Source organism: Bos javanicus, chromosome 1 (genome assembly GCF_032452875.1).
Source record: "Bos javanicus breed banteng chromosome 1, ARS-OSU_banteng_1.0, whole genome shotgun sequence".
Taxonomy (NCBI): domain Eukaryota; kingdom Metazoa; phylum Chordata; class Mammalia; order Artiodactyla; family Bovidae; genus Bos; species Bos javanicus.
In genome coordinates this window covers 3,834,727-3,861,556 of record NC_083868.1, presented here as the reverse complement: position 1 = coordinate 3,861,556, position 26,830 = coordinate 3,834,727, and the positions used below count along the sequence as shown (strand labels likewise).

General features: G+C 46.6%; 1 protein-coding gene across 1 annotated transcript in view; it reads left to right on the top strand.

The window, feature by feature from the left end:
• The window catches only part of HUNK (hormonally up-regulated Neu-associated kinase), a 129,960-nt gene that overhangs the window by 85,964 nt on the left and 17,166 nt on the right, over positions 1 to 26,830 (top strand). The window contains exons 6-8 of the mRNA XM_061415467.1: positions 9,554 to 9,689; positions 16,405 to 16,567; positions 22,572 to 22,655. Of these exons, the coding sequence (XP_061271451.1) occupies positions 9,554 to 9,689; positions 16,405 to 16,567; positions 22,572 to 22,655 (383 nt within the window). The remainder of the gene's footprint in view (positions 1 to 9,553; positions 9,690 to 16,404; positions 16,568 to 22,571; positions 22,656 to 26,830) is intronic.

The window sequence follows — 26,830 nt, the reverse complement described above, 5'->3', positions numbered from 1 at the left end:
TTTTCGCTTGCCTGAGTGAAATAGCTGGGTATTATAATAAGCGTATAATTGGTTTTGTAAGCAACTGTGACATTTCTGTTCTGAGTGGCTGTACCACTTTGCGTTCTTTCTAGCAAGGCATGAGTGATCCAGTTTCTCTGCATCCTTGCCAGCATTTGATACTCTCACTTTTTAATTTTAGCCATTCTGATAGGGGTATAATGATACCTCATTGTGGTAACAAATAAGATTTAACACAAATAAATGCAGTCTTTCAAGGTAGTCTCTTTAAGAGTTATATAATCATAGGACTACCATCTTTCAGAGTGATTTTGAAGTTCCTCTTATTGTTCAAGCCTGTTTTGTCTAAAGTGTCCCAATACAAAGAACAATAGGAGGTTGTTTCTAACTTCATGCCTGGAAAAAGCAGACAGTGTTCACTTTGAATTCCAGTGAGACCCTGAAGAGCTAGAGCTGCTTCTCATTGTACTAGTCAGGATAGCCTAGGTTATGCTACAGTAACAAATAGCCCCCTGATCTCAGTGGCATAAGACAACAAAGATTCTTTTTTTCTTGTTGCTTGTGCCATGTAGCATGCAGAATCTTAGCTCTCCAAGCAGGGATTAAACCCATACCCCCTGCCTTGGAAGCTTGGAGTCCTAACCACTGAACAACTAGGGAATTCAACCGAGATTCATGTCTCATTCATGCTACGTATCTGTGGAGAGTTGGATCAAAGGTTGAAGGGTTCTGCTCATTCTTGTCAATCAGGCTCCCAGACCACTGGGGCAGCCACTATTTCCAATGTGTCTGATCCGTGCAGAGGGAACCAGAAATCTAGAAGGTCTCTTTGCAGCAGTGAAATCTCCCACCAACATTCCACTCATAACTTGTAACTTTCTAAAACATTTCACATGGCTTCACCCAGCTAAAGGAGCTGAGGAAATGCAATCCTACCATGTATCTGGAAGGTGAAAAGCCAGAAATATCTGATTAAGCAGCATTACTCGTGTGAGCCACAGGCTGTGGGAGGAGGGGGTCCCTGACATTGGCACTGGGGTGTTTTGGGCAGCAGGGCAAGGACAGGCGGACTAAAAGCACAAGGAAATCAGTTTCGTTGCTTCTGAACCAACCTTGTTTTTATCCCAGTACTATTACTCAGCATTAGCAGACTAGGCTCTAAGTGCCTTCTTATTGTGACAATTAAATTGCCTTCTTATTGTGACAATTAAATTACCTTCAAAGAAGTAAAAGTTGCACCCTGAAAATATCTTTTTTTTTTTTAAGTCGGAGGGAGCAAAAGAAATATTAGAAATGTTCCAAGCAATTTCGGTATGATTGGAGTTGATATGCAGTCTCACGTAGCTCTTGCTTGGAACAGACAATTTTGACTTTGGCCTTAAACTCTGAACTGAACTTAAACTCCGTGTGTGCTTTTTAGAGATCTTCATATCTGTACAGGACCTTATAGTCTTGATTGGTCAAGCATGAACAAGCATGAAATGCATTTTTATATCTGATTTTATGCATTTATATATCTGATTTTATGATATAGGAATGTGGACATCGCCCTCCTCCCCTTTTGACTTCCCTGATGGCTCAGTGGGAAAGAATCTGCCTGCAATGCAAGAGACCTGGATTTGATCCCTGGTTTGGGAAGATCCCCTGGAGAAGGGCATGGCAACCCACTCCAGTATTCTTACTTGGAGAATCCCATGGACAGAGGAGCCTGGTGGGCTACAGTCCATGGGATTGCAAAGAGTTAGACATGACTGAGCTACTAACACTTTCACTCCCCCCTTTTATTCTCTTACTATTCCAACACAGAGGGTTAAAGCCTAAGATGGGTAAGTGTTTCAGTTCAGTTCAGTTCAGTCACTGAGTCATGTCTAGCTCTTTGCGACCCCATGGACTACAGCACGCCAGGCCTCCCTGTCCATCACCAACTCTCAGAGTCCACCCAAACCCATGTCCATTGAGTCGGTGATGCCATCCCACCATCTCATCCTCTGTCATCCCCTCCTCCTCCTGCCTTCAATCTTTCCCAGCATCAGGGTCTTTTCAAATGAGTAAGTTCTTCACATCAGGTGGCCAAAGGATTGGAGTTTCAGCTTCAGCATCAGTCCTTCCAATGGATATTCAGGACTGATCTCCAATAGTAAGATATGTAAATATCTACCCACCTCAGGCTTTAACGTTTTGTGCCAGGTTTGTGCTATCAAGCATAGTGTGGGCACATAGTGGTTGTTCAGGGAATCTGAGTCCCTGGCCCTTGTGTTAAAGTGTGTAGTCTGGGAAGCCAGCCCACAGACTCATTTGGCTACTCAGCTATGAGATCTGGCCTGATCCAGTAGGGCCCAGAACTGCACCTTCGATGCTGAGGAAGCTCAGGTCATCTTCTCTGGTTTATAGAGTGAAGGACATCAGTTCTGGGGATCAGCCTCTGCTTTCTGTCAGCCCCCTGCTTTTCCAGCTCTTTGTTATTTGCACCCCAAGTTGACCACTTCTCCTTCCACCATGCTGGCCCACCCTCATCTGTGGTACCGTGTGACACCAGTTTCTTTACGTCCCAGAATACTAGCTTCCAGCAGCAGGAGTGGCTGCCATTTATTGAATGGCCATGGGTAAGTGCTTTTCATAGTGTCTTCTGTTCTCATAACAACTCTGTAAGTTAAGCTCTATTATTCCCAAGTTATCAAGGAGGAAACTGAGTCCCAGCAAGATTATATAGCTTCTCCAGTTTTTATTTACTTCCTCTTGACCCCCAAATCTGAACTTCCCTCCTGTACTCGGTTGCTTCTTTGAAAGTGAAAGTCATTCAGCTGTGTCTGACTCTTTGCAACCCCATGGACTATACAGTCCATGGGATTCTCCAGGCCAGAATACTGAAGTGGGTAGCCTTTCCTTTCTCCAGGTGATCTTCCCAACCCAGGGATGGAACCCAGGTCTCCCACATTGTAGGCAGATTGTTTACCAGCTGAGCCATGAGGGAAGCCCAAGAATGCTGGAGTGGGTAACCTATCCCTTCTCCAGAAGATCTTCCTGACCCAGGAATCGAACTGGGGGGTCTCCCGCCTTGCAGGCGGATTCTTTACCAACTGAGCTATGTATGAAATGTTGCTTCTCTATTTTTCCTTACTTTATTTTGTGTAAGATGCCCCCCTCCCCTCCCCACTGCAGATTTAGCAGTGTTATCTGTTGTCCTCATGTTTTGAGTAATATCAAAACCGAAATATCCAAATTGAGAATGTGCCATTTTATTAAGTGTCTCATTAACACATCTTTATTAATTTATATCACTCATACTTGTAATAATCTCTCCATATCTACTGTATAACAACACTTTTTTTTAGGTGAAGTTGGAAGAATTTTTGCCAAATTTGAGCTGAAAAAGAGCACAGTGTTATTGCCCTTTGAGTCTGCTCTGCATGCTTTCCAAGAATCGTCTCTCTTCCCCACCATGTAGTTCGAAAGCTTAAGCTGTTGGGATCTTTCCAATTCTGGCTTCTAGACAGTTTCTCTTTGTGCTTGTTGGTGCTTGTACATCACAGAGTCGTGAATGCCTTTCACAGCTTCCATGTTTTCCTTTTTTATCACTACACCTCAAGGAAGGCGTTCTGAACGCATTCCAGATACTCACTTTAGATCAAGCGGGTTTTGCACCATGAAGTCACTGAGGTGATACTAAAGGCGGGATGTCAGCATCTGCGAGGGACGTGTCAGTGCCAATTGATTTTACGTGAAAAGATGCTCAGCATCACTCATTAGAGAGATGCAAGTCAAAGCGACAATGAGGTGTCCCCTCACACTGGTCAGAATGGTCATCATCAAAGAGTCTACAAATAATAAATGCTGGAGAGGGTGTGGGGAAAAAATGAACCATCCTACACTGTTCGTAGGAATGTGAATTGGTGCAGCCACTATGGAGAACAGTATAGAGGTTCCCTAAAAACTAAAAATAGAGTTATTACCATGCGTGCATGTGTGCTGGCACTTCAGTCGTGTTTGACTCTTTGCGACTCTCTGGACTGTAGCCCACCAGGCTGCCATGTCCATGGGATTCTCCAGGCAAGAATACTGGAATGGGTTGCCATGCCCTCCTTCAGGAGATCTTCTCGACCCAGGGATTGAACCTACATCTCCTGGGTTGCCTGCATCATAGGTGGTTTCTTCACCCCTGAGCCACTGGGGAAGCCAGAATTACCATATGATCCATCAATCCCACTCCTGGGCATGTATCTGGAGAATACTCTAATTTGAAAAGATACATGTTTGTAGCAGTACTATTTACAATAACCAAGACAAGGAAGCAACCTAAATGTTCATTGACAGATGACTAAAGAAATTGTGGTACACACACACACACACACACCCTGGGAATGCTACTCAGCCATAAAAAGGAAGGAAATAATGCCATTGTAGCAACTTGGGTAGGCCTAGAGATTATCATTCAAAGTCAGACAGCTAGAGACAAATATCATATGATATCACTTATATGTGAAATCTTAAAAGAATGATTTAAATGAATTTATTTATAGAACAGAAACAGATTCGCAGACATGGAAAACAAACTTATAGTTACCAAAGGGCAAGGAGGGAGGGATAATTAGGAGTTTGGGATTAACAGATATGCACGACTATATGTAAACAAGGTCCTACTGTCTAGCAAAGGGAACTATAGTCATTATATTGTAATAAACTATAATGATGAGAATCTAAAAAAGAATATATATAGATAGGGTAAAAAGGATTTCCGAGAAGCCTCAATCATCAAATAATTGCTGTTGCTGCTTTCTCCTGGGAGCTGATGGTGAAGGAGCCTCTGGTACGGGTGAGATCTCTCTCAGCATCCCACGGGCTGCAATAGAACAAAGAATTTGATGGCTTCACCTGCCTCCTGGGGCTCTTTCCCAAGGCACGGGCTCATGGAGCTCACACAAGCCAGCCCAGGCTCCAGAAAGCTGATGCTTGGAGGAAACAGGTTTTGCACTGGAGGAGTGTGTACCTTCTGTGACACGGGGCGCAGAGAGGGACCACACCCTGGGTGGGTCATCCCTATGCCTGGCTCTGAAGACCAAGCGCTAGCTTAGAAGTGCTGGGTGGGATGTGTGGCCATGGCCCCCACAGCTTTCCAGAACAGTGGAAAATATTTTTATGCCTTTTGCTCATGAGTCATAGGGATATTCAAGACCCTCACACAGACTTCAAAGAGCTCCAAGGATGTTTTCAAAGTCCTTTTTGGATACTAATGCAATATTTGTGATGTCCAAAGAAAGAAAATTCACTGGTAGAGATCTGAACTAAAATTACTTGTGCTCATCAGCAATTTGTGATGGTGCAGAGTGCTTGGTTCTGAAAATAGAACAAAAACTCACATCCAGTCTGTTCTTAGCTCTTCTGGGTAATCATACTCTGAAAAAGCCTGGGTTGCTGTTTAGGTCCTTTGAGGGTAAGCAACAGAGATGTCCAGTTTTCTGTTGATGGATGGAGCTGTGTTCCCTCCCTGTGAGGCCAAACTACGGTAGGGGTAATGGCAACCTCCTTCAAAAGGACGTAGGCCAGCACACCATGGCTCCTGGAACTCTTGTATTCAGTGCCCCTGACCCGTGGCAGGCCAGTGTCTTCCCGTGCGTCCACTGCAGACTCTTGGACACTCACAGGTAACTCTGGCTCAGTGTCTTGGGTCAGTGCTCCTTTCTCCTGGGTCCTGGTGTGCACAAGGTTTTGTTTGTGCTTTCTAAGAGTCTGTTTCCCTAGTCCTGTGGAAGTTCTGTAATCAAGTCCCACTGGCCATCAAGTCAAATTCCCTGGGGGTTCTCAGCCCCTTTGCCAGACCCCCAGGTTGGGAAGTCTGTTGTGGGCCCTGGAACTTTTGCAGCAGTGAGAGAACTTTTTTGGGATAACTGTTCTCCGGTTTGTGGGTCGTCTGGTTGGCGGCTCTATGGTGGGGCTGATGGCGACCTCCTCCAAGAGGATTGGAGCCATGCTGTGCCTCCAAGGCCTGCTGTAGCCCGAGCCCCTGTCCCCATGGCAGGCCACTGCTGACCCATGCCTGCATAGGAGACACGCAAACACTCAAAGGCAGGTCTGGCTTAGTCTCTTGTGGAGTCTCTGGGTCCTGGTGCACACAAGCTTTTATTTGAGCCCTCTGAGCGTCTGTGGTGGGTATGGGGTTTAATTCTAAACACTGTTTCACCCCTCCTACTGTCTTGTTGGAGCTTGTCCTTTGCCCTTGGATATGGGACATCTTTTTTTGGTGGGATCCAACATTCTCCTGTTGATGACAATATTAGTCAAGAAGATAGCGGAAAAGTACTTGTGGAAAATTCTTCATGAAATGGGAATACCAGATCACCTTACCTGCCTCCTGAGAAACTGTATGCAGGTCAAGAAACAGCAGTTAGAACTGGACACGGAACAACAGACTGGTTCCAAACTGGGAAAGGAATATGTCTGTATATTGTCACCCTGCTTATTTAACTTATATGCAGAGTACATAATGAGAAACGCTGGGCTGGAGGAAGCACAAGCTGGAATCAAGATTGCTGGGAGAAACGTCAGTAACCTCAGATATGCAGATGACACCACCCTCATGGCAGAAAGCAAAGAAGAACTAAAGAGCCTCTTGATGAAAGTGAAAGAGGAGAGTGAAAAAGTTGGCTTAAAACTCAGCATTCAAAAAACTAAGATCATGGTATCTGGTCCCATCTCTTCATGGCAAATAGATGGAGAAACAATGGAAACAGCAAGAGACTTTATTTTGGGGGTCTCCAAAATCACTGCAGCTATGAAATTAAAAGACGCTTGCTCCTTGGAAGAAAAGTTATGACCAACCTAGACAGCATATTAAAAAGCAGAGACATTACTTTGCCAACAAAGGTCCGTCTAGTCAAAGCTATGGTTTATCCACTAGTCATGTATGGATGTAAGAGTTGGACCATAAAGAAGGCTGAGCACCAAAGAATTGATGCTTTTGAGCTGTGATGTTGGAGAAGACTCTTTAGAGTCCCTTGGACTGCAAGGAGATCCAGCCTGTCAATCCTAAAGGAAATCAGTCCTGAATATTCATTGTAAGGGCTGATGCTGAAGCTCCGATATTTTGGCCACCTGATGCGAAGAACTGACTCATTGGAAAAGACCCTGATGCTGGGAAAGATTGAAGGCAGGAGGAGAAGATGACAAGAGGTTGATGACAAGATGACAAGAAGAGACAAGAAGATGCACAGAGGACAAGATGGTTGGATGGCAACACTGACTCGATGGACATGAGTTTGGGTAGGCTTGGGGAGTTGGTGATGGACAGGGAGGCCCCGCGTGCTGCAGTCTATGGGGACACAAAGAGTCGGACACAACTGAGTGACTGAACAATGACAACAGCAGAGATGTCTCAGAAACATCATTAACTGAAGAGTCTCCTGGTTTCAACTCATTATGCTCACAGTCTTTTTTTCTTTGACCAATAGATGTCCCGATTAAGCATCCAAATGACCTTACAATATAGGGAAATGGAGAGAAGGGAGGTGGAGGTTCCAACAAGAGAGACCCCTCTTTTAGAGCCCCATTTGCTCTTCAGAGCACTGAAGAACATTGTAGAAAAGATGTATTTGGAGACCCAGCTATAAAACTTAGAATATTAAATACCTCTCATGTCTGCTTTGTCATCTACACATATATTTTTACCCACTGCATTCTCAAAAGGAAATGGCCTTCCAGTGGCCTCATCCACTGCTTGGAAACCTATGGAGGGGTTACCTGGTGGCCTGACCTAGCAAAAGTTTTTCCTTTGGGGTTGGTTCTGGCATCAGAGTTAGCCCCTCTTGACAGCTTCATTTTTACCCTGCAAAGACGGTTGACCATAATACCCATCATTCTTCAAAGGACAGTTTTAAAAATGACAACTGAAGCCTGTGAGAAGGTGACAATTTTTATGACTTTTCATTGAAAGGTTAGATTATCTTGTTGCTATTGTTCAGTCGCCAAGTCATGTCCAGCTTTTTTGCAACCCCTTGGACTGCAGCATGCCAGGCTCCTCTGTCCTAGACTATCTCTCGGAGCTAGCTCAAATTCATGTTCATTGAATCAGTGATGCCATCCAATCATCTCATCCTCCGTCACACTCTTCTTCTGCCCTCAGTCTTTGCCAGCATCAGGGTCTTTTTCAGTGAGTTGTCTCTTCGCATCAGGTGGCCTAAGTATTGGAGCTTCAGCTTCAGCATCAGTCCTTCCAATGAGTATTCAGGGTTGATTTCCTGTAAGATTGATTGGTTTGATCTCCTTGCTTTGCAAGGAACTCAAGAGTCTTCTCCAACACCACAGTTTGAAAACATCAGTTCTTCGGCGCCCTGCCTTCTTTATGGTCCATCTTTCATATTTGTACATGACTACTGGAAAGACAATAGCCTTTACTATATGGATTATCTTAGGAAACTAAAAAATAGCTTTAGGGAAAAAGATTTAAAAAGTTTGGTGACCAAGCAAATTCAGATTAGTTTCCTCAAAGTTTTATTTGGTATATTGGAAATGGGATATCATGTACAAAATTACATAAAAGAATATTTTTTCTATTGCAAGGATACCATCACAGTGCTTTATAAAATGAGTATAAATAAGAAAACATCCTGGTCCCCAAACTCAAGCAAGACAGAGCCTCTTCATTTTCAGGGAATCCCTGGCAGTCTTTGTCCATATGACGATCTGCATATTCTCATGCTCAACAATTTTGGAGCCTGTGCCCTTTATGTGCATTATAAACATTTTCTTTAGTGTTGTATTTTTGTCTCCATTGTTATAATCTTAAAGGATGCACGTATAGCACAGGGAACTCTCCTCAGTATTTTACAATCATCTATGAGGGAAATGAATCTGAAAAAGAATCTGAGTCTTGGTTGTGGCATGTGTGATCTTTAAGTTGTGGCATGTGGGATCTAGTTCCCTTGCAAGGGATCAAACCCAGGCCCTCTGCATTGGGAACACAGAGTCTTAGTCGCTGGACTGCCAGGGAATTCCATATATATACAAGTATATACACATATATATGGTAGTTTAGACGCTAAGTCATGTCCAACTCTTTGTGACCCCATGGAGTATAGCCCACTGGGCTCCTTGGTCCATGGGATTCTCCAGGCAGGAGTCCTGGAATGGGTTGCCATGCCCTCCTCCAGGGGATCTTCCCGACCCAGGGATCGGACCTGCATCTCTCACATCTCCTGCATTGGCAGGTGGGTTCTTTACCACTAGTGCCACCTGAAAGGCCTATGTATAAATTCCTTAAAACCTACCTTGAGACCCAGCGTTGTCCTTTCACATTCGTCCGTTCCCCTTTGGCTCACCTTTAGTGGTAAACCACAAGAGAAAGCACAAGGGTTGGGGAAGTATGGTGTGTGGGGAGACCCACGCCAGTTCCTGCTTTACCACGTGCCAGATACCTCCTTGGACAGACATCTTGTACTCTGGATGGGTGGCCCCCCAAGATCCAGAAAATAGATGAGCAGTGGCCCGGGAGGTGTGGTGGGTCACCTGCCTTGGTCTGCCTTCAGCCTGTAACAGATGTGACACTTGCCCAATGTCTTCACAGGAGCCGTGAACTTCCTGCGTTCTCTCCTGGAACCAGATCCTGTGAAGAGGCCCAACATTCAGCAGGCACTGGCGAATCGCTGGCTGAATGAGAATTACGTGGGCAAAGTGCCGTGTAACATCACCTATCCCAACAGGTACTCAGTGCACGCAGAGGGACCCCTCCTCAGGCGACATGGGGCCTGTCTTACAAGCCCTGAATAGTTGTGGACAGGATGCTCTATGTGACTCAAGGGAAGGCCACATCTTCTCTTGGCTGCCCTGCCCCTCTGCACCCACAGGTCCGCACGTGGGGCTCCCCTCCGTGCACCAGGAGAAGTGTAGGTGGGGCCATCCCACGTGGTCATGCAGAGTGCACCCTTCAGGGGGCCCTGCCAGAGGGTACGTGGGGGCTGAAGTCCAGGCTACTCTCCCCTCCTCAAACCTGCTGCCGAAGGCCTCTGTCTCTCTTGAGTGGCGCCTCTTTCTAATTCACACAGAGGGACTGTTTAGACGAGCTAAGGCCTGAGTGAGCAAGTGAGTGTGTGTGTGTGTCTGAGTATGCCTGTGTGTGTGAGTGTATGTGTTTCAGTATGTGAATCTGTGTTGAGTGTATGAGGGTATGTGAGTGTGTATGTGTGTCTGCTGGAGTGTCTGTGAGTGTAACTGTTTGAGTGTGTGTGTGTCTGAGTATGCCTGTTTGTGGGTGTCTGTGTGTGAGTGTATGTGTTTCAGTATGTGAATCTGTGTTTGAGTATGTGAGGGTATGTGAGTGTGTATGTGTGTCTGTTGGAGTGTCTGTTTGTGTATCTGTTTGAGTGTGTGTGTGTCTGAGTATGCCTGGTTGTGGGTTGTGGATGTCTGTGTATATGTTTCAGTGTGTGAATCTGTGTTGTGTGTGAGGGTATGGGAGTGTGTATGTGTGTCTGCTGGAGTGTCTGTGAGTGTATCTGAGTGTGTGTATGAGTGTGTGTGTGTGTTCCACTCAAGAGCTGTCCTGCCAGCATCGGTTGGAATCCAGTGGAATTGCCCCCGTCCCTTCAAAATGATCCACAGACTCCTCTTCTGCCACCTCTTTGCTCTGATGTTTGTTTCAGCCCCAAGTCCCTGCTCTGAAATGTTGGGGGCAGGAAGAAAGGCGGGAAAGGCTTCAGCCCGAGTTTCCCTGTGCCGCTTGCTCGAGAAGGAGTCCATGAGGAAGCTTCCAGGCAGGAGCCCACAGTATGGAAACACTGAGGGACACCTTGTGATGGGCCACGTGTCCCCGAGTGGGGGTATCAACTACAGACTTGTAAACAAGCACAGGAAAATCCTGGGCTTCCCTGGTGGCTCAGACAGTCAAGAATCCGTCTGCAAGGCCAGAGACCCGGATTTGATCCCTGGGTCAGGAAGATCCCCTGGAGAAGGGAATGGCTACCCACTCCAGAATTCTTTCCTGGAGAACCCCATGGACAGAGGAGCCTGGAGGGCGACATGGGGTGGCAAAGAGTCACACAGGAAAATACTTCCTAGCACTTTTCCCCTACTCGTTTGACATACTGCTCACTAGTCTGAGTTAGGGGAATAAGGACCCCCTCCTTGGTGACTTTATTTTGTAAAAAAATTTTTTTAAGATTTTTTTTTTAATGTGGACCATTGTTTTTTAAAGTCTTTAATGAATTTGCTACAATACTGCTTCTGTGCTGTGTTTTGGGGTTTTTTTGGCTGAGTCATGTGGGATCCCAGCTCCTTGACCAGGGACGGAACCTGCACCCCCTGCCTTGGAAGGCGTAGCCCCAACCACTGGACCACCAGGGAAGCCTCCCACCCTTTGGTGACTTTAGAGCAAACGTGAAAACCCCAGGGGTCAAATACCTTCCAGGACTGAGACCAACCTAGAGTCCTCTTCCTTCAGACCTAGAGGGGCCTGCACATTCTAGATCTGAAGCCCAGGTGACGATGCAGGAGCCACTGAAGAAGGGGGACGCATAGAGCAGTAACAGGGCAGGGAAGGGGGTGACATCCGCCCAGGATGGTCTGGAAACAGGCCCCGAGCCCTATGAAAGCTGCAGCACCAGCTTCTCCAAACAAGAGCTCTGTCCTGGGGAGGAGGCTCTGAGGGGCTTCCGAGGGCGTGGGTGGACAGTGCTGGGACCTACAACCTGGCTCCTGGGCCCCATTGACACTTGCCTTGGCCAGAGAGAGCTGCCATCTAGAATTCTAGCCTTTGACTCGTGAGAGGTAATTTAAACAAAGTCTAGGGGACTTGGGTTACCAAGGGAACCTGGAAACAGACTGCTGGTTTCCAGTGTTGGCTCGATGTGGGCTAGTACCAGTAACAGACACCAGAAATATTAGCCCGACATGAGATGGAAAGCGAAGCCAAGGGGCCGAGCCTCATTACCAGGCTCACGCTGCCTAGCAGTACACAGCTCTGCTCTCTGTAAGGGAGCAGGCACCGGTGGCGGCCAAATGAGTCATTAACCTAATGTAATCACCACCTAAATGAGCAGACTCAACCCCCTCAGTGCAGCAGGTGTTGAAGGGCGTGAAGCAGCTATTAGAGATACAGCCCTCCCTCCTTGCCGGTTGCATCTTCATTCAGAGATTCATGCCCTGCTCATTTTGTCGCTTCTCCACGGGTTGTAAACAGCCTTTTGTAGATTAAATCTTAAATTCTAGGTACCTGTACTAGCTCTGCCAGTTTGGTCCTTTTTACATCTGGACTTGGTCAGAGGCATAAAGGCTGTTTAAGATCTAGTTGGGTAGATTGTAAAAATGATTGAGAACTTGCATATGAAGGAAAGCAGCAGCTCAATGCCTTCTCTAGGTAAGGCTCATTACTCATTTAATGAGGCAAATCAATGTCCAGTTTTTCGAGGCAAACCAATGTCCAATTTTTAAAGTAATGAAACCAGAAATCTAAACTATTAGAAAAGACACGTCTTCCTTAGTCTTTATTTTGAAAAAGATAGAATGCACAAAAAAAAAAAAAGTGCCCTTGATAATTATTTTTCTGATTTTACCAGGACACAGATAAACAAAATAAGAACATGCAACCGGAAAAAGGAATATTTTCTCTTTGAAGTCTATTTTATAGCTTCTCAACATATGTAGCCCCAGATTTAATTATTTTAGATGTTGTCAGTGTTTTACTGTTGGGAAAGAGAGAAAATAAAGGTCTCATGTTTTCTATCACTGTTCTGTAAAGCCTTCTGTTAATTCCTTCAAGCCTCTGAGTTGACCTGCAAGAGGCAAGAAGAAAATATCTTTAAAAAGAAACTTTTTATAATAAGTTCACGCCAGTCACTTACAGATGTCTGCTGTATACCAGGCTCACCTCTCTGTTCTGGCAGCAGACATTTTTTTCTAGAACAGACCTTGGCTGCCTCCTCCATCACCCTGCCTGGGACTGTCTCTCCACCTGGAGATGGGTGGGAGGGAAAGCAGATCATTGGTAACAAAGGACAGAATTAGACCACACTGGAATGAAATTGACTTTAATACATATTGACTCAAAATTGTACCTCGTATTCTAGAACACTTTTTAAATATTGTTTATATCATCGAAACTTGGAGAGGTAATACAAATTCAACAACTGATACAAGTATGGTTGGTGGTGGTTTAGTTGCTAAGTCGTGTCCGACTATTTGCCACCCCATGGACTATATAGCCTAGCAGGCTACTCTGTCAATGGGATTCTTCAGGCACTCAATATATACATTGCATGTTGAAAGCGTTCAAAATATTGCTGTTAGTCAAGAGCCAGTCTACATTTGGCAGAGCTCACCTGTTTTGGAGACAGTGGGTAGGAAGGGCAGAGACTGCTCACTTTTCTCCTCTCACCTCTGCCTCCAGCCCCACCCTGGTGGCATCTCACACCCAGAGCACACTCCCTTCCAGGCCCTGCTCCAGGTAGAGTGGAGCTATCCAAACGGCAGCCATGGATGATTGGCTGGGGTGGAGTCACAAAAATCATGATCTGATTGGCTGAAGGAGTGGCCATGAGGCTGTGGTCTGATTGGCCAACATAAAAGGGCAGTGATCTCATTGGCCAGGAGTGGGGTCAAGTAGGCGTGGTTTCACTGATCAAGGGCACGGCCAGGGGCACATGGATGTTACCAGGTGGTTTCAAACAGTTGTGTTCTCTTGTGTTAAGTGCTTTGGCAACATTCAAGTAATCGTATCCTTTTAAAACAGATGTTATTATTTTTAACCATTAATCATAGCAAGCCTACTCCAAACTGTTTCTAGAATTTGCAATTTTTGTAGCCAACAGGAGTGAGGAAGGCAGATTTTGTAGTTTCTCGGGCACCTTTTCTTTGGGTGGCACTTAGCCAGACCTAGAAGAGGGAGAGCTGACCTAGTTACAATAGCCAACAGACCCAGGTCTGCCGTTGCTGCCTTTGTGAGCTTGGCAAGTTGGTCTCTTCTTCTGCACCACTATAGGGTTGTATCCTGTGGTTTTTCCTAGTGTTATGGTTCTGCTGCTGCTGCTAAGTCGCTTCAATCGTGTCCAACTCTGTGTGACCCCAAAGACGGCAGCCCACCAGGCTCCCCCGTCCCTGGGATTCTCCAGGCAAGAACACTAGAGTGGGTTGCCATTTCCTTCTCCAATGCATGAAAGTGAAAAATGAAAGTGAAGTCACTCAGTCATGTCCGACTCTTTGAGACCCCATGGACTGCAGCCTACCAGGCTCCTCTGTCCATGGGATTTTCCAGGCAAGAGTACTGGAGTGGGGTGCCATTGCCCTCTCCAGTTATGGTTCTGAGGTCCCACCAAAAATGTCTCCAGACTCTGGCAGGGCTACAGAGCTTTCTAGCCAGATGTGCTTGCTTTCTGCTCACAGAGTATTGTCCTTGCCTCTGTCTTCAGGAATGTAAAATGTTGTATCTGATGACATACCTCCACTACCAACACATGTATTCCCTATGCCCTTCTCCTGCTTTCATGTTCTACATAGCTGCTACTTCTTGCCAGTGTGTGCCTGGACAAGTTACTTTCCTGCTGTGGGCCTCAGTTTCTTCATCTGTTAAATGGGGATAATAATGGTTTGTTGTTGTTGTTTAGTTGCTAAGTCATGACCAACTCTTTTGTGACCCCATGGACTGTAGCCCGCCAGGCTCCTCTGTCCATGGGATTTTCCAGGCAAGGATACTGGAGTGGGTTGTCATTTCCTTCTCCAGGAGATCTCCCCAACCCAAGGACTGAACCCACGTCTCCTGCATTGGCAGGTGGTTTCTTTACCACTGAGCCATCAGGGAAGCTCTGGTACCCTTTGTAAGACTGTCGTGAAGAATAAATGGATTTATTTTCTGTCTTCCCCATTGCCATGTAAACTCCATGAAGCAGGGACTTGAATGAGCAAATAAGTAGATATATACACACCTGGCATTCATTTTGGGGCATTCTATCCCAAGGGAGTTTATCTTCATATCACTCCTGTGTAGAAGCTTTAACCTGTCCTCTGAGAGCATCCAACTTCACAGCTGCATCCCAAATTCCCTCTTTGTGAACTTGAGAGCTCACATTGTTCCTTTAAACATGGTCTGGTCTGGCTCCTGAATACCCTTCTTTCCCAACCCAACATCCACCCAAACTACATGGGCTCTACCCAGTTCAATAAATACATTTTAAGGAAAAAAAATGTCAGATTGTAAAGAAATTTGGGATGAATAGGGAAATTGGAATACAGTCTAGATATCAGAGAATATTAAGAGATTTCTAAAATTTGGGGGATGTTTTGAAGGTATTATGATCCTGCAGGAGATGTCATTGGTTTTTAAAGATGCATCCTGAGGTGTTTAGGAAAAAAAGAAGTTTGTGATTTGAAATACTTTAGTAAAGGAAGAAAGAGGGAAGCGAAGGGAAGAAGGAAGGACAGGAGAAAGGAAAGGAAAAAAGAAAGGGAGAAAGAAAGGCAAAGTGCTAACAGTTAGTTCAACCAGGCACTCAGTTCAGTTCAGTTCAGTCTCTCAGTCATGTCTGACTCTTTGCAACGCCACGGACCGCAGCATGTCAGGCCTCCCTGTCCATCACCAGCTCCCAGAGTTCACCCAAACCCATGTCCATTGAGTTGGTGAGGCCATCCAACCATCTCATCCTCTGTCGTCCCCTTCTCCTCCTGCCCTCAGTCTTTCCCAGCATCAGGGCCTTTTCCAATGAGTCAGTTCTTCGCATCAGGTAGCCAAAGCATTGGAGTTTCAGCTTCCACACCACTCCTTCCAATGAACACCCAGGACTGATCTCCTTTAGGATGGACTGGTTGGATCTCCTTGCAGTCCAAGGGACTTTTAAGAGCCTTCTCCAACACCACAGTTCAAAAGCATCAATTCTTCTGTGCTCAGCTTTCTTTATAGTCCAACTCTCATATCCATACATCACTACTGGAAAAACCATAGCCATGACTAGACGGACCTTTGTTGACAAAGTAATGTCTTATTGGCTACACACATAGGGTGATACCCAGATGGCACTAATGGTAAAGAACCGCCTGCCAATGCAGGAGATGCAAGAGACACGGGTTCAATCCCTGGGTCGGGAAGATCCCCTGGAGGAGGGCATGGCACCCCACTCTGGTATTCTTTCCTTGGAGAATCCCATGGACAGAGGAGCCTGGCAGGCTACAGTCCATAGGCTCACACAGTCAGCCACGACTAAAGCAACTTAGCATGCACATATAGGGTAATTAGACTATTCCCTTTCTTTTGTTGTGTATGTTAATGGTTCATAATAAGAAGTCAAGTGAATGAATGAGTGGACTAATTGTCCACGAGGGAGCTCTTGAGTGTTTGAGGGTAGGAGGGGGTTTCTGTACTGCCATGCTTGTGAGCATCATTAAGGGGACCCCAGAGCCTCTCAGTGACTGGTTCTCTGTCCCTCCGTCGAGCAGGATTTCCCTGGAAGACCTGAGCCCCAGCGTGGTGCTGCACATGACCGAGAAGCTGGGCTACAAGAACAGCGATGTGATCAACACCGTGCTCTCCAACCGCGCCTGCCACATCCTCGCCATCTACTTCCTCCTAAACAAGAAGCTTGAGCGCTACTTGTCAGGGGTGAGTGGGGCCCTGTGCTGGTTCTCTCTGCTCTCTATGGGAAAAAAAAAAAAAAGAGAGAGCTCTGACACCCGAAGTGTTTCCCAGTGGCCGACACTTGATCTGAGCTGTTAATTGAAACTCATGTGAGGTTGAGTTTCCTGAATGTGTTAGAAAAGAGGAGCAAAACCTGCTTCTCAGGGAGTGCTTTTTATCTGAGATGTTTTTAAAATATTCTCCCACAGAGCTAAGCTCTGGGCCAACTCGCGAGAGACTCAAGCTTCTTTTCCCTTCAGCTTCTTGTTGCCTTTTTTATTCCTGTTTCTCTTGGCTCCTTGGGGTCCCCACTTAGGGGTACTGGGGCTTGTGTGATCATAAAAACTGGGGAGCAGAGCCCCTCAAATATTCACCTCTAAAGCAGGGTAGATGAAAAAGCCGCTCTTCACATTGACTTCTCTAGAAAACAAGAGTGAAATCGACCACGGCTTCTTCAGTTAGTCTGGGCATCAGGCGTCCTGTGTCACAGGTGAGGGAGGTGCAGCTGGGGGTCTGTGCTGGACCCTGGTACCCTCATGCTTTGGTCACAGGTATCCTTCTGCGTATGCAGTTTATAAGTGCCCAGGTGAGGGAATTTACATGCTTCCATATCTGTGTGTGTGTGCTTAGTTGCTCAGTCGTGCCTGACTCTTGGGACCCCATAGACTGTAGTCTGCCAGGCTCTCTCTGTCCGTGGGATTCTCCAGTCAAGGATACTGGAGTAGGTTGCCATTTCCTGCTCCAGGGGATCTTCCTGACCCAGGAATCGAACCCAGGTCTCCTGCATTGCAGGCAGACTCTTTACAGACTGAGCTACGAGGGTTTTGACTAAATCGTGCTGTGTGTGCTAAGTTGCTTCAGTCGTGACAGGTTCTTTGCGACCCCATGGACTGTATAGCCTGCCAGATTCCTCCGTCCATGGAGTTTTCCAGGCAAGAATGCTGGAGTGGGTTGCCGTTTCCTACTCGAGGAAATCTTCCCAACTCAGGGATCAAACCCAAGTCTCTTAGGTCTCCTGCATTGGCAGGTGGCTTCTTTACCACTAGCAAAATGGTTGATTTCACTTATGAAGGAAGCCCTTCATAAATCAGCTCTTTCCAAATGAACAATGGCTGAAAAAGAAATCTGCAAAGAAAGCTAGATCAGAGGCAGTGGGGATTCTGCATATCTTTCCTGCTGTTTCTCCTACTCAGAATGGTGAGGGCTGACCAGATCTAACAAGAAGTCATGCAGAGAAATGTGCAGTTGTTGGGAAGCCCATCTGAAGTGTGATTTCACACCCACTGTCTTGAAGCACGGTCTTCACCCTGTGTGTGTGTGCCTTGAGATCTGTGTGAGGTCATCACTGTTAGGAAGACATTCAGAATCCAAAACATGAAGATGAAATTCTGGAGTTTTTCAGTGCTACTTAAAGTCATGTGATATGGGAGATTGGGATTGACATATATTCACTATTTTCCCTGGTGGCTCAGATGGTAAACAAACTGCCTTCAGTGCAGGAGACCTAGGTTTGATATCTGTGTCAGGAAGATCCCCTGGAAGAAGGAAAGTACAACCCACTCCAGTATTCTTATCTGGAGAGTCCTGTGGACAGAGGAGCCTGGAGGGCTGCAGTCCACGGGGTCGCAGAGTCAGACACGACTGAGTGACTGAGCACACATACTGCGTATAAAATAGATGACTAATGAGATATAGCACAGGGAACTCTACCCAGTGCCCTGTGGTGACCTAAATGGGATGGAAATCTAAAAACAGAGGGAATACGTGTATACACATGGCTGAGTCACTTTGCTACACAGCAGAAACTAACAGAACATTGAAAAGTAACTGTATTCCAATAAAAATTTAAAAAAATACGTAAAGTTATGTGATAGCCCAATTAGAGCTAAAGATGAAAATTCACTGACGGGGAAATGGTATTCTCCTGGTGAGGTAGAAATGACCAAAATGATGCCCAGAAGACAAGATGGTTAGACTGTGTCTCTTGTTAGCAAATAGATTTGGAAGACGTCTAGAAAACATTGCTAAATAGATCAAGAAGCTTGATGGGAGGTTTGTTAAACAATGCGATGGAAGGATAGGTGTTTCTAAGCTGATTCAGCTTAGGGTATTTCCTAGATTTGGCTTCGATGTGAAATTATCCACAGAAGCACTTTTTATTTTGTGTGAGCCACCAAAGGAAAGACATAGGGCTTCCGTGGTGGCTTAGATGTAAAGAACCCGCCTGCAGTGCAGGACACCCAGGTTTGATCCCTGGGTTGGGAAGATCCCCTGGAGAAGGGAATGGCTACCCACTCCAGTGTTCTTGCCTAGAGAATTCTGTGGACAGAGGAACTTGGAGGGCTGCAGTCCACGGGGTCACAAAGAATCAGACACGACTGAGTGACTAACACTTTCACTTTCAAAGGAAAGAGGTACTTTCCTTTGATGAGAAGAAACATTATAGTAAATGGCTGTTAAAAATGAGAGCAGTGTTTTATGAGGGAGAAAAAAAAAAAAACATGCTCTAGAAGCAGGGATGGAATGAAACTTTGGAAGGGAGCAGAAATGCAGCTGGATTTCAGAAACAATACCGTGGTCACAGGAAAGCCGCCACAGGAGAAGTGGAGGTCAAAAAGACTGGACCCCTGACCCATAATGTATTATTTATATCGTTTTACTATGTGATAGGAGGGATTAAGAAATTCTCTTACCCCAGAGAACAGAGGTCCTCTGTTCACCTATGGTGATGGACTCAAAAGACATGTTAGACTTGAAGCCATTTCTCATTTCTCTTTTATTTCTTTAAAAAAGTTGTTATTTGTTCATTTTTGGCTGCCCTGAGTCTGCGTTGCTGTGCATGGGCTGCTCTCTAGTTTCGATGCCTGGTCTTCTCTTTGTGGCGGCTTCTCTTCTCGTGGAGCTCGGGCTCTAGGCACACAGGCCTCGGGAGTTGCAGCACGTGGGCTCAGTAGTTGTGGTGCATGGACTTCGTTGCCCTATGGCGTGTGGGTTCCTCCCGGAACAGGAATTGAGCCTGTGTTTCTGTGTTGCAAAGTGGATTCTTAACCACTGGACCACCAGGGAAGCCCTAGTGGTTTTGTAAAAAAACCACATGTCCCATATATTCCTTATCCTTTTAAATCCCCATTTTATTGCACATTTTATAATGTACAATATTTTATAATGTATATATTATAATGATATATTAGTACAGTACATGCTTATAATTTATAAAATAAATATGCACACATTGTTGATACAACTTTTTCACTCATATGGGCTCAAGGTCACACCATTTAGAGACCACCATGCTAGAGACAAGCAGTTCTCAAGTAAAAGGGACAGAGGAGGGTCACACACCAATTTTCTTTTTGAAATGATGAATGCCACTCAAATATGAGTTTTAAAAAGTGTTTCCAGGAAACTGCCGATAAAGTTCATGATTCCACGTGTTTAAAGGATGACACTGCTACTTTCCTAAGCAAGCAAGCAGAATTCTTTCAGCAGAATCAGTTCTCCGAATACTGATCAATAAGATAGAGGGGCTTTTGTTTTAAAAAATAGTTTCTTGCATCTACCTCTGTAGAGACCCGGTTAAACAATCACGGGGCTCATCCCAAGTAAGAGACATTTGTGTGAAGCTCTTAGGCTGTGTCCTGCCTTCTCCAGGTGTCTTACCATCTTCTGTGATCACTCAGCATCAGAGCTGCAAATGTTGCAGTGTGCAAAGCTTTGTGGTTTTGTCTACTGAGAAGCTGGAGTAGGAAACGGCAACCCACCGCGGTATTCTTGCTTGGGAAATCCCATGGACAGAGGAGCCTGGAGGGCTACAGTCTATGGAGGTGCAAAGAGTGTACATGACTGAGTGACTGAGCACGTGCGTGCACACACACACACACACACACACACTGCTGAGAAGTTCCTGGTGGAAACTAACATAGTTCTAACAGGGGACGGTTCTTATTTTATTGTCTGTTTCACACTTAACCCTTAAATCACAAGACATAGATGGTCTGAGAACCAGTGTCTAGGTGGGTGACTGCTTTTAAGAGTGAATTATTCCCCACAATGGTCCCATCACTTCATAGAAAATCGATGGGGAAACAGTGGAAACAGTGTCAGACTTTATTTTTCTGGGCTCCAAAATCACTGCAGATGGTGATTGCAGCCATGAAATTAAAAGACACTCCTTGGAAGGAAAGTTATGACCAACCTAGATAGCATATTCAAAAGCAGAGACATTACTTTGCCAACAAAGGTCCGTCTAGTCAAGGCTATGGTTTTTCCAGTAGTCATGTATGGATGTGTGAGTTGGACTGTGAAGAAAGTTGAGTGCCAAAGAATTGATGCTTTTGAACTGTGGTGTTGGAGAAGACTCTTGAGAGTCCCTTGGACTGCAAGGAGATCCAACCAGTCCATTCTAAAGATCAGCCCTGGGATTTCTTTGGAAGGAATGATGCTAAAGCTGAAACTCCAGTACTTTGGCCACCTCGTGTGAAGAGTTGACTCATTGGAAAAGACTGATGCTGGGAGGGATTGCAGGCAGGAGGAGAAGGGGACGACAGAGGATGAGATGGCTAGGTGGCATCACCGACTCTATGGATGTGAATTTGAGTGAACTCTGGGAGTTGGTGATGGACAGGGAGGCCTGGCGTGCTGGGATTCATGGGGTCGCAAAGAGTCAGACATGACTGAGCAATTGAACTGAACTGAACTGAACTGATTGCCCACAAATAACTATAGCTAGTCCACTCAGTAATTTCCATGCAAGGCTAATTTAATTGCACCCAGGGCACTATTCCAGTTATTAATATCATTAAGCAATTACTAACAACCATATATAATTTTGAAAGGGCAACTAGTGAACTAAAAAGTAAAATATTATACTTTAATTGCCATTTCTCCCTTGATTCTTGCTTCTTCTTTCTAAAGCCTAGATGCATGGATTTTAATTTGGAGAGCCTGAAAAGGCCTTCCGGGAATATTTGTTGACTGATACATTAATCAGTCATTTAATTTCAGCTGTCGCCAGAGAGGACTGTACGTAAATCGTACCCCTACACCATCTTAGGTGTGGTTATATATCTTCTTCTTTAAGCTATATTATGAATTGCTGTGACTTTTTTTTGGGGTGTGGAGCAGGAACTAGGGCTGATTTTTTATACTTGAAGTCTGGTTGATACAGTGTTGTGTTAGTTTCATGTCCACAGCAAAGTGATCCAGTTATACCTGTATATATATATATTCTTTTTCAGATTATTTTCCATTGTAAGTTTTTATAAGACATCAAATATAGTTAGTCCCCTGCGCTATATAGTAGGTCCTTGTTATGTATCCATTTTAGGCCTGATTTTATTTTTTAGGTTAATTAATTTATTTTTGGTTGCACTGGGTCCGTGTCGCTTCACGCGAGCTTTTCTCTAGCTGAGGTACACGGGCTTCTCATTGTGGTGGTTCTCTTGTTGCAGAGGACGGGCTCTAGAGCACAACTTTAGTAGTTGTGGTTGCAGGGGTTTAGTTGCTCCACAGCTTGTGGGATCTTCCTGGACCAGGGATTGAACCCACGTCCCCTGCATTGGCGGGTGGATTCTTATCCACTGCGCCACTAGGGAAGTTCTTAGGCCTGTTTTTAAATAAGCAAGACCTGCATCCCATTCAGTAGTTCCATAAAGTTAAGTTGTCCTCCCCAGCTCACATATTCGGTCTCTGAGCTCATATCTTAGCGTGGCCTTCGTGGCACAGATGAAAGAGCGGAGGTGCAGCAGGAGCAGTGGCGTGCCCAGGGCCACCAAGCCCTTTTCTGGCAGAGCCAGGAAGCTGGGTCCTGCCTCTCCCCACGCTCCTGTGGGCTGCCTGCAGAGTAGTCTTTGCACTGCTCTTAAGTGCCCTGCCAACCGCATTCTGTCGTTTCTCAGCCAAGCACTGGCTTAAAAATTAACGACTGCTTGATAGACATTCCTATTTTCCAAGAGTTAAGCCAGGCTTTTTTTCTTTTCTTCTCCGGTAGAAATCTGACTTCCAGGACAGCGTCTGCTACAAGACCCAGCTCTACCAGATAGACAGGTGCAGGCCCACCAAGGAGCCCTATGAGGTGAGTGGCTCCCCAGAGCAAAACCCGGGACCTCTTAGGAAGAGTGGATTTCCCTTATGGGAAGAGGACTGGAAAGGAAGCCAGTTGTTATGGGACATGGAAGTAGCCAGAGACAAATACTTACTCACTTTCCTGAGCCCTTAAGAAATGGCTTACCTTGATGGCTCAGATGGTAAAGAATCTGCCTGCAATGCTGGAAATCCGGGTTCAGTCCCTGGGTGGGGAAGATCCCCCGGAGAAGGGAATGGCTACCCGCTCCAGTATTCATGCCTAGAGAATACCACGGACAGGGGAGCCTGGCGGGCTACAGTCCCTAGGGTTGAAAAGAGTTGGATACAACTGAAGCGACTCACACTTTCACTTTGTAAGAAACGGCTTACAGCGGGGCCACCGTTGTTCAGTCTCCAGACCGTGGTTCTCAGCTGTGGTCATATAGTAGAATCCCCAGGGGGCATTTCAACTTGTGAATGCCTGGGCCACACCTCAGACCGCTTCCATCGGAACTCAGGGGGCAGGAGTGGGGCGGGGGTTGATGTTTTCTGTTTTTTTTTTTTTTTTTGCTGCACTGTGTAGCATGTGAGGGATCTTAGTTCTCTGACCAAGAATTGAACCCATGCTTCTTGCAGTGGAAGCACAGAGTCCTAACCACTGGACTGCCAGGGAAGTCCCAAATCCGGGGATCAGTATTTTTTAAAGCTCACTGGATTATTCCCAATGGAGTCACAGTTGGAATCTACTGTCAGATCACCAAAAAATAAAAATGAGATGCTGAAAGACATGTGTATGTAACACTTGGCATCAGGAGAAGAAAGTAAGGAAGGTGAGGATCGGGAAAAAGGATCAGGAGTGAACCTTTCCAGTCTGCTGTCTCTGGTGACCTGATGCTACCTAGGATGCACCTGAGAGAAAATACCAAGATTCTTTGGTTTCAGAGTAAAGACTAGTATCGTATTATCCCAAATTCGAACCCCAAATCCATGCTTGTCAAGAGATCGTGCTAGCATCTCCAGATCCAGGGCCTGGAGCACAGGGTGAGGGTCCCCCACCCCAGGACCCCTCATTCACTGTTCTGTCCAGTGGGGGCTCCCTTGCCTGCTCAGGGATTTCCCATAGAATGTGGAGCCCACTGGGCTGTGCTTCATCGTGGCAGCAGAAAGCAAGTGGGACGTGGCCCAGACCACGCAGTGATACAGGTGTCAGTGTTGCTGAGCTGCCGTGTGTGAATGAAGCCGCCCCGAGCATCGAGGCGGGGCTGGGGTAGGCAGCTGGGTTGGGAGGGGGAGGCTGATCACTCTAGACAGAGCCTGGGGGATGGCACGATTCAAGCAGGCGGAGAAGAAGAGATGCTGATGACAGGAACGAGCGAAGGTCCTCGGGCAGCCGGAGACCCAGGAGGGAAGGATGTTGGGGAGGACATGGGAAAGGTCAAGTATAAAATGGCCCGTGGTGACGGCTGAGCAGCTGCTTGTCGTGGAGGAAGTGGAAGGGCAGAGAAGAGATTGCCTGGATTTGGGGGAGTGAAGACGGTGAGCATAGATCTCTCCGTGGATGATGCTGGTGATGAATGGGGGGGGACATGACCGCCTCTGCTTGAAGGATGCACGGGGTTGGGAAGGAGTCAGGGTGGAGGGCAGAGGAAGGAAGCACAGTGGAGGGTGGGGACGGACGGGCATTCAGAGCAACCCGGGTGGGGTCTAGCCCTGACCCCGGACTGCAGGCCCCCTTCCTCTGAGACTGTGAGGCTCCAGCATGGTGTGGGTGGAGATGAGCCTTTGGTGGGGTGGGTTGTGTGGGTTGGTTCTGGGAAGCACATGCTTTTGGGTTGCGAGCGGAAGATCAGAGACGGTGAAGGGCCAGACACCCTCGAGCTCCAGACTCCACCGGCCAATTGCCAAATCTCCTCTTGCAGGAATGTAGGTCTCCAACGCAGCACACAGGAACCAATCCCACAGCAGCCCTCCTACCCTGCCCCTGTTCTCTGTCTCCAAATGGCAGCCTCGCCCTCATTACTGGGCAGAGGCCTTTTTATTCCTTTCCCTCACCGCCAAGAGCTTCCCAGGTGGCTCAGGGATGAAAAATCTGCCTGAAATGAGGGAGACGCAGGTTCGATCCCTGTGTCGAGAAAAATCCCCTGGAGAAGGAAATGGCAACCCAGTCCAATATTCTTGCCTAAAAAAAAAAATCCCATGGACAGAAGAGCCTGGTTGGCCACAGTTCATGGGGTTGCAAAGAGTTGGACGTGACCGAGTGACTGAGCATGCACATGGCAAGTTCACCCCTAAGAGCCAGTCTGACACCATGTTCTGCCAGCTTGACTCCTGGAGCTCCCCAGCCCCATCCTCCCGCCCTGGTCCAGCCTCCATCGCCTCTTGCGTGGACCTCAGCCACAGCCTCCTAACTATCCCCTCTTGGTCAGCATGAATGCAGTCATGACTACACGCGGTCCGCACACAGGCCAGAGTGAGCTATTCGCACTCAGATGAGACCATATTGCTTCCCCGCTTGAAGCCTTCAAAGGCTTCTTCCCCATGGAAGACGAACTGTGACGTGGCCACCGTGTCCCAGATCGGACTGGCTTCTGCCAGCAACTCCAACTTTATCTTTTAGCTACCCTTTCCCACCCCCACCACCCTGCTTCTTGCCCTTATTATTATTATTATTATTTTTAATTTTCATTTGGTCACTCCCTGAGGCACATGGGATCTTAGTTCCCCAACCAGAGACAGAACCCGTGGCCCCTGCATTGGAAGTGCAGAGTCTTAACCACTGGACCGCCAGGGACATCCCCCTGCTTCTTGCTTCATGCTCAGTCCCATGGGCCTTCAGACTTCTGTGCTCTCTTGGTTTCCAGGGCTGTACACATCCTGTTCTCTTCCAGAATGTTCTCCTGATCTCTCTCTGCTGAGTTAATCTCTGTCTTCAGATGCAATGGCAGGGTCACGTCCTCATCAGTTCAGTTCAGTCGATCAGTCGTATCTGACTCTTTGAGACCCCATGAATCACAGCACGCCAGGCCTCTCTGTCCATCACCAACTCCCAGAGTTCACTCAAACTCACGCCCATCGAGTCAGAGATGCCATCCAGCCATCTCATCCTCTGTCTTCCCCTTCTCCTCCTGCCCCCAATCTCCCCCAGCATCAGGGTCTTTTCCAGTGAGTCAGCTCTTCACATGAGGTGGCCAAAGTATTGGAGTTTCAGCTTCAGCATCAGTCCTTCCAATGAATACCCAGGACTGATCTCCTTCAGAATGGACTGCTTGGATCTCCTCGCAGTCCAAGGGATTCTCAACAGTCTTCTCCAACACCACAGTTCAAAAGCATCAATTCTTCGGCACTCAGCTTTCTTCACAGTCCAACTCTCACATCCATACATGACTACTGGAAAAACCATAGCCTTGACTAGATGGACCTTTGTTGGTAGAGTAATATCTCTGCTTTTGAATATGCTATCTAGGTTGGTCATAACTTCCTTCCAAGGAGTAAGCATCTTTTAATTTCATGGCTGTAGTCACCATCTGCAGTGATTTTGGAGCCCCCCAAAATAAAATCTGACATTCTTTCCACTGTTTCCCCATCTATCTGCCATGAAGTGATGGGACCAGATGCCATGATCTTAGTTTTCTGAATGTTGAGCTTTAAGCCAACTTTTTCCCTCTCCTCTTTCACTTTCATCATGGACCCCTGCTATTCTCTGACCTCTGCCTTTGGGTCGCATCTCTCCAGTGCAGGCTGTCACACACCTCCTGCCTCCCGGGGCTGATGCCCTGGATGGGGTTCTGTTTGTTCTGGGATGATTTGATTCCCATCTCTCTCCCACTCTGGTCTGTGACTTCCCTAAGAGGAGGGCAGGCGTCCCGTTACTGATTTCTCTGACAGCTCTTGGTCTTAGTTTTAGCGCCTAGTTGCCCTGCAGCACATGGCATCTTAGTTCCCCAAGCGGGATCAGACCCGAGTTCCCCTGCATTGGGCTCTTAACCACTGGACCATCAGGAGGGCCCCTGGGACAGCGTCCGTTTTGTTCCTCACAGTGTCTCCAGAACCTGCATGATGCCTGGCTCACAGTAGAGGCTTAATAAATATTTGCTGAACAAAGAAATGAAATAATCAAGTGGACCTTGGCCTGAGTCTCAGAAAATGGAATTGGGTCAGCGTCTTGGGAAGGTCGAACATTCCAGT